This window comes from Kryptolebias marmoratus, linkage group LG8, assembly GCF_001649575.2.
Source record: "Kryptolebias marmoratus isolate JLee-2015 linkage group LG8, ASM164957v2, whole genome shotgun sequence".
NCBI classification, from domain to species: Eukaryota; Metazoa; Chordata; class Actinopteri; order Cyprinodontiformes; family Rivulidae; genus Kryptolebias; species Kryptolebias marmoratus.
In genome coordinates, this window is record NC_051437.1 from 19,089,189 (window position 1) to 19,097,341 (window position 8,153).

An 8,153-nucleotide genomic window follows, 5' to 3' on the forward strand; every position below is an offset into this window, starting at 1 on the left:
TGGGTTGTTTTTTATTTATTTTTTGGCATTTGTTAGACACTGAAGGAAATTTTGTCCTAACAGCTCATCGGCTAATTAAAGGGATAAATAAAAAGTTATCAGTGCTTTAACTGAGGCTACACAGAGGCTTCACACTGCAGGTGTGAACGCAGTGAACATAACTTCAGAAATGATCAAACTATCCCTTTAAGCATAATCTGTGTTTTGGGTTTTAAGTGAGGTTTTATGGAAACGTTATGAACAATAATTATCTTACCTGACATAGATTTCGATTGTTCATAACCTTTTCGTAGGATCCCACTTAAATCCTACTTGCAAATCTAAATACTCACAGGTGGAAATGTTAGTATAATGTATAATTTTTTTTTTTTTTTAAAAGACACTCTACACCCGGGGCTTCAGTTCTGAATCCACCCTCTGATTTGCACCTGGCACTGAAACCTAGAAATGAGAGCAGATAAAACATTTCTGCTGCTCGTTTAATTTAAGGAACAAATTCAGTCCAGACATGCAAGTTAACGCTCAGTTTAGTCCCTCAGTTTCTACAAATATCACCCTGCACAATCCTAAAGACGAATAAAAAACTCGATTAGCTGATTAATAATCTTATCTCTCAGTAATGAACCTCTTTGCGCTGCCATTTCCTCTAAAACAGGGAATTTGTATATAATATTGCTCCACAGCCAAGACACGGACACGTGTGAAGTTAATGCATCTTTATTTCATGCCTCTACAATTCATAAGAAAGAACACAGCAGGTTTCCATTCCTCTTTCATAATAATGCATCAGCCCTCTAGTGTTTCCCTCTCTCGTACATTTCCATATATTATTTCAAATATAACTTATCTACTCATATTTACAAAGCTCCTCTACCATGTTCAGTGAGGTGAGAGTTATTTATCACATTAAAATATTAAGTGAATTCAATACTTTAACGCTAATTCGATTAGATACATGCACAGTTGGGTTTGTAATTTGGATTATGCTGCAAGTACTGGGAATATCTGAGACATTTGCTCAGCAACTTTTCAGTTTGAATACCAAAACCACAGGAACTACAGGACTCAAAAACAAACAAACAAAAGGTTGCAATGTCACTAGTCAGATTTTGTTTCTTTGTTTCTTTTTCTGGATTGGATTTAATAGTAAATTTAATTTACAAATTGGGATCTAAAAAGGATCCACTGAGTGTCAAAGAAGCAGCTGTTTGGTCTTTGTACTGTCAAACCTTTAGGTGTGTGGTCGAACAGTTCGTCCTGTAGAAAACTGGAAGTTCACAGTGTCGTTGGGGTGACTTCATAGTTTGTTTCAGCCCAGCCGGACATGCGGTGCGTCGCAGGAACCAACCGTGGGAGGGGAGGTGGGGGGGAGATGCTGTTGGAGGTTTCGGGGGCCGCAACTTGGCATGGAGACGACGGCATAAACACAACAGTCTGAGGATCCTCTGTGCTCCACCACTTCTTTTCTGTATGCCAATGTGTGGAGGGGTTAAGGTGGGAAAAGGATGCTCTGCAAAGGGGAGAAGGAGAAACAGGTGAAACATGCTGAAAAGTCAGTGTCTTGTGACATCTTTTACTGTAAAAGGTGATTTGTGTGCACTTTCCATTTGGTTGCAAGATTTCCCAAACAGAAAGTGGATTAATTCTGCATGTTTGGGAGGCACTGATCGTTTTCACAACTACAGAGGTTGCTTCATTCTTATTATCATCTTTGTCATCCTCGGCAGTCCCAGAGGATCTAAACTGTGTTGCTTGCTCATGTTATGGCCAGATGTTGTTGCTTGGCAACACAGGATGACCAGAAATGAGTTGCTGTAGGAGAGTTAAATTAAATTTGCAGGGGTCTGCCTTGTGTGGGTCCTATTGCTCAACACCGACGCTGCTTCTAGGAGAGACGGGATGCAGTCGGCCTCGTACCTCTCTGAACTCTGGAGCTGCTTAGAAAAGACCACAGTCTTTAAGGTTTTCTTTGATGATGATGTCTGTCACGGCGTTGAACACGATCTCAACGTTCTTCGTGTCTGTGGCACAGGTCAAGTGGGAGTAGATTTCTTTCTGACCCTTCTTCATGTTCAGATCCAAGAATTGCGTCTTGATGTAGTTGCTGGCGTCGTCGTACGTGTTGGGGCCTGAAAAGATGTCGGTGGGGCAAAGTTTTGTTAGAAACGAGCAACTATTCTTACAAATTCACATTATTTTAAATGCTCTCCTGTTTTCAGAGATGCTTCTTTTATTTAACTTTCATTTTAACTGAACAGTTTTAGTGCCCTAATACTTATTTTCACAGCATTTTCAGTTCATCTGGTTTAAATTTATTCCTGTTTTGCAATCCACTTTTACTAGACTGGATCCAATATCCCATGACTTCGACTAACATTGTTGTAGCTGAGGGTACAGCCCTTAAACTTTAAAGCAAAGGTTCAGCTCTTTTGAGTGGGGGTCTGTGGAAAAGTTATGAACAATAAACATCTTACTTGTCGAGGCAGCACTTTGAACAACCTCAGTTTGGAGGAATAGAGTTTAATTCTGAGCAGTTAAGATTACTGCTGTCTTTAAACAACGCCAGTCCCTGAGGTTATGTAGCTGTTCTTGAGAACGTTGTTTTACAAGCCTTTACATCACCGTCAATTTAGCATTACACGGTTGTTTACCTGGACAAGTACAAATAGCAGCAGTAGCTGTAACATTTCCTGTCAAGCTTCAGGCAGAAATATCATCATAGTTATACAGAATAACTGTGTTATGTGAAACTAATGATGATGGAAAGGTTTATAAAAATGCATTCACATGAACTGCCATGACAGTTTTGAGACTGAACTTATTTTAAACTCTTTTACTTCAATACAGAGTCTAATAGATTACACCAAAGGTGTCAGTTTTAAAGACTTCAGAGTCAAAATGGCTTTGTAGGCCCGCCCCTTTTTGATTGACATCTCTTTTGACCAACTGGGTTGATCTAAAGTCTGTCCACAGTCATTGTTATCAAATTTGAACTGGAAATCGGTAAGACTTGACTCTATAGCTTATTTCAGTTTCCAGCTCATCCCTCCATGTGCAGCAGCGTAAAAAATATTTTAAGTTACTTTTGTTTGAAGTTTAATGGTACTTTTTGCTTTAACTTATTTTTAAATTCCCGCTTTTTAATATGGCTTTTGATTTAAACAGAACATTTGATTTAAAAAGATCTATTCTGCATTTGCTGAGCTTTTATATACATATTTTATTGTCCTTTTATTCTAGTTTTTATTTTATTTTATTGTTGTATTCTTAACTGGTTTGACTGTAAAGCACTTTGGTCAGCCTCAGTTGTTTTAAATGTTTATATAAATAAAATTAAAGCTGACTTTAAGATTTGGCCCCGCTCATCAATTCAGACTGTATTTGTTCAAACTGAGGTCATTCAAAGAGCTATCTACAACAGGTAAGATATTAATGGTTCACTTCAAACGATCTGAATGATAGCTGAGCTGGTCTTACCATCATAGTCTGGGAAGCAGATACTCAGATGGACTTTCTTGATCTTCTCTTCAAAGAGATCCTTCTTGTTGAGGAAAAGCACGATGGAGGTCAGAGCAAAGAATCTGTGGTTGCAGATGCTGTTGAATAGATGGAGGGACTCGTGCATGCGGTTCTGAAAAAGGTCGGAGGTAAAACACTGAGAGTCACTTACTGCCAGGACACATTTCTGATCCTTCACGACCTCACAGTGTCTGCCCTGACTCACCACTTCGTCGTCCTCCACGAGCACCATGTCGTACGCGCTGAGAGCTCCGCAGAAGATGATGCAGGTCACGCCCTCAAAACAGTGGATCCACTTCTTCCTCTCTGATCTCTGACCTCCCACGTCAAACATCCTGTTCACACCAGAAAGAAAGTCAGAACAGGGCTTCAGCAGAGCTTCGGGGATGCTTCCGTGTGGGTTACCTGAAGTGCAGCTCTTTGCAGGAGAACTGTTCTTCAATGATGCCGGTCGTTTTGACTCGAGACCGTAGCACGTCCTGCTCGGTGGGCATGTAGTCCGGCTGGCAGATTCTGTCCATTTCACTGAGGTAGCTGATGGGGCAAACAGAACAGCAGTCAAGTACAAATCCTTTCCCCTCCCCTGGATCTGTCTCTTTGTATAAATCCTGTGTCAGTCCCAGGACAGGAGACAGGGACTCACTAGCCAGCGGAGTCGTTCAGCTGGTACTCAGCCGCCCTCTCATAGGCGGCCTGCACACCGGCGTCCTTCCACAGCTTCTTGATGACGTCGGCCAGCTCAGGGGGCATCGTGCCCTCTTCGATGGAGTCTGACAAGTTCTGCAGCTTCTGCCCGTCCTCCTGTGGTGTCAAAGCACAAACACCAGAGACCCATCAGCACATCTCACATCATCAACGCTGAGCGTGAACCTGGCAGGACTGGGGAAGGTGAGACCTGGCCGCTGGGCGAGCCGAAGTCAATGCCGAGCATCTCCATCCCTCTGATGATGGCCAGAGCAGACTGCAGGATGTTGCCGTAGATGATTGCCCTGAACTCCATTTGCTCCTCTTTTGTGTAACCACCTTGATGAAGAATTCTGAGCACAGGTGGGAAAATAGAGCAAAAAGGCGTTTAATTTCAGGGAAAAAAATGTCAAATTTTGCTATAATGATCTTGGCTGAGAAAATAAATAAGTACAAATTGCGCAGCTGCAGTAGTATTGAGTATTTAGAGGAACTGCTGCTCATTTTGTCTGAGAATACAGCCTTCACTTGATTCAGGCCTCATGTGGCTAGTTTCTGATGCCATTTTGGTTTTTATTGCCAGACTTTAAATAACAACATAAAACAAGTGGTGATAAATCTGTCCATGGATGTACCTCTGAGCAGTAAGATCACAAAAAAAAAACTCCAACTCATTTCAGTACTCACTTCATTTGTTTTACAATGGTGCTTTTTCCTGACTCGCCAGCACCTGGAAAAAAGAAAGAAACCCAAGCGTTAGTAATGACACGTCTGTGCCTCGTCTCTCCAACATGCAATCAGGCAGCTTTAAAGAGTCAAAGAATGTGCCATAATTTCTGTTTATCAGTTCGGACATTATGACATGTCTAAATTTTTTTACATGGGCACAAAAGGAGCATCCTCAGTTCAATTTTATTTGGTTTAATTCACTTTCTAATGACACTTTAAGTGTTTATAACTCAAAAAAATGGCAGTTCCATTCAGCATTTTTGTTCTTCTTTGATTAGGTTTTTATTTACTTGCTTTTTTAAGTGCCCATGTCTTTGCAAACATTCAAACAGTCTGTGACATGTGCATGAAAAATATGAACACAACTGGCTCATAAAGCAAACATGCACAAAGCAAAATCATAAAGCATAACACACACTGTCAAAAATGAACATAATTAGTGTAGAAATGTTAGTTTTGGTGGATTTATGCATCACATAAACCACAGCTTCAGGTAATCTGTGAAAGTTCATGTGAAACATAAATAATAAGTTTTCCATTTTCTGTCATTTGTTGATCATTATGCAACTCATGACATAAAAACAACAGGATCCCTGTTGGCAAATCACACTGAAACTGTCTGCGGGGACGGCAGCCTGGAACATGTTCTGTGTTTCGAGCGGCGTGCATGCTCCAACAGGATTTCAGCAACAGAAGTGGATGGCGTGGAGGAGAAAAGCCTCGGGGCAGATCGGGCTCTCTGCTGCACCGACAGCTGCCCAGAAGGAGTTTATCACGTCAAAGCTGACCATCCTGCCCTTTACAGAAACCACTTAAAGCTTCAACCAGTGTTTAAAGACTTCATCCAGGCCTCTGCCCCTGCCTGTCGTCAGCAGCAGGTCAACATTAAGGTTACTTGGCTCATGTGTGCCCTGGCAGTACACTTTCATTTACATTTAAATTGTAATTTTATTGATACTGTGTGCAGAAGTCACAAAGACCTGCTGAGGGAAAAAAATCAAATCAAAACTTTGCATAAAAGAGTTAACAAAGTTTGAGAGAAGTTGATCTTTATTTCTAATAATAATATTTAAAACTTATAGAGGAAATCATTTTTTAAATGGTTTGGATTCTTTTTTTTATCTTTTTCCTTGACAAGTTTTCATGTAATGTAATAAGTTTATTTAACCATATGCAATTGTTTTTAGTGAGTTAACACTACTGCATATGTAAACAGATGTTAAATAAACTGCAAAACAGACATTTTTAGTTTTTTTTAATCTGTAATTCTTTTATAATGTCATTAAACCACAAGATGGCGCCACTTTACATCTTTTCCTGTTGGAGTCTTTACGACTGGTGGAAAAGGCTGCAGGAGAAGCAGCTTCTCTGTACATTTCATTGATCTGTAAGGATTGTTTCAGCCACAGAGTGAAAATAATTGAATCGACAAACTCCAAAGTCTCATCTGTAAGAGTCTGGATTTTGATTTTGTTCAGGGCACCGGCAGGATTTTTATATTACCTCTACAGAAACACTTGGTACGCAGTATGTGTGAGCTGAGGGTCAACAAGAACCTCAGCAAGTGGATCTGCAGTAAACCTGTTAGCTAATCGGATTGACATATCTCTGCCGGGCTGAGATTCATTTAGACTATGATCTTTTAAGAACCTGCGTCCTTCCGTTAGAACCAAAAAGTCAGCAGCCACCGATCATCTGGGACTTTTTTTTAATTTAAAGTCATCAAAACTGTAAAAATAAATAAATACATTTGAACAAATGTAGTCTTTATACTGGGCAAAAATATTTAAATACCAAAGTTTAGTTTTGGAAGTTGTTCCATAATGTAAATCTGCTCTTTTTTGTCTTCATTTTTTTAATCGTCACACATCTGCAGATTCAGTTTCCCACATCCAGACTGATTTGTTGTCATAAACACTGCTGATATCTTTCTAATGAATTAATATAAGGTATTATCAACTAAAGAAAATAGGATCCATTTAGCAAACAAATTATTTCCCATCTTCCACGGTTGTGAAGAGGCCTGCAGGAGGTTTAATATCATCTCAGAGGGGTTAGCTTCAAGAGGACTAAACAGTAAACCCACAGTGAGACATTTAAATAATGATATTTATGTGCTACATGTTCTTCGTTTTAGTGACTAAATGTTACATATAGCACCTTCAATGCTTAAACCTTGAAGTCACACTTGTTGACCTGTTTCTGAGCAGAAGTTTTGTTCAGTCAGATTCTCAGGAATGTTAAAAATTAGTTTGTGCTGTTGAGCGTTAGAAGCAAAAGCATCTCAGTCTGAGCCTTTTCCATGACCCGCAGCCTGGGACGAAGACAAAAAAACAAAACAAAAGAAAAGATGACTTGATCCAATAAAACCCCTCATGAGATCACTTACCAAGCAGCAGCAGTTTGACTGTTTTAGCCTCCTTATCAGCATCCTCCTGGAGTTGTTTCTCCAGTTCCTTGGACTTTTTGTCCTCAGCACTGGCTCCTGCACCCATGATTTCTTCCTCCGCAGATTCAAGGTCCTCGATGATAGAAATTTTGACAGCTCTCTGTGTGCACCTTCAGAGAAACTAGGCACAGCACTAATTGTGCTGAAAGGGGATTTTTGAGCGGAAGGGGATTGCAAAGGAGGGACCTGAGCCTTCCTGGCCTTTCTTGATTAGATGGAACGACCTTGAGGCGCAAATGAATTCACCAGCTTTCACCGGCACAGATTCACTTCTTAATTCCTCGTTCTTAAAGCCCGACTTAGGAGGTGCCCTTTCCTGATTGGCTGTTCAATCCATTTAGTCTATTGGGGGCAGTAGTAACCGGTGGAAAGGAAGGAGAAAACCAACACTTTGGTGCAGTGAAAGTCACTGATATCAGTAGCTGGTTGTTGTCCAACAAACTGATCTGACTCGGTGTGGATGTACATATACACACAGCATGGAGCATATAACCAAAATACACTCTAATTACTTATTTTTTTATTCATAATCAGGAAAAAACGTGCATATTTCTTTGCAGTATTGACGATATGGAGACAAGAACTATCTCTGCAGGTGTGTATAGATCAGACTTGAGGTGCTTTTTGACCAGTTTGTGCCCTGTGAGTGCTGCTCCTCTGATCCAAGCCCGGTTTCCCACTCGCCGCTCTTGACTTCGGCGTCCGTCACATGGATGGAGCAGGAGTGAGGCATTAAGGTCTTCTAAACTTCTTACGGTTAAGAGGTTTAAAT

General features: G+C 40.5%; 1 protein-coding gene across 1 annotated transcript; it reads right to left on the minus strand.

The window, feature by feature from the left end:
* Nucleotides 1–701: 701 nt before the first annotated feature.
* Nucleotides 702–7,631, minus strand: gnat2 (guanine nucleotide binding protein (G protein), alpha transducing activity polypeptide 2). Its single transcript, XM_017417699.2, has 9 exons — nucleotides 7,322–7,631; nucleotides 4,891–4,933; nucleotides 4,415–4,556; nucleotides 4,163–4,320; nucleotides 3,925–4,053; nucleotides 3,725–3,854; nucleotides 3,478–3,631; nucleotides 1,918–2,129; nucleotides 702–1,510 (listed from the first exon to the last, which is right to left on the minus strand). The coding sequence occupies exons 1-8, from the start codon at nucleotides 7,425–7,427 to the stop codon at nucleotides 1,939–1,941; spliced, it is 1,053 nt and encodes a 350-aa protein (XP_017273188.1). The 5' UTR covers nucleotides 7,428–7,631; the 3' UTR covers nucleotides 702–1,510; nucleotides 1,918–1,938.
* Nucleotides 7,632–8,153: the final 522 nt, after the last annotated feature.

Coding starts and splice junctions, on each gene's coding strand:
- gnat2 (XM_017417699.2), bottom strand. CDS start 7,427: ATGGGTGCAGGAGCCAGTGCTGAGGACAAAAAGTCCAAGGAACTGGAG. Junction 4,054..4,162: donor CTGAACGACTCCGCTGGCTA/GTGAGTCCCTGT, acceptor TTGCCCCATCAG/CTACCTCAGTGAAATGGACA. Junction 3,632..3,724: donor TCGTGGAGGACGACGAAGTG/GTGAGTCAGGGC, acceptor GACCTTTTTCAG/AACCGCATGCACGAGTCCCT.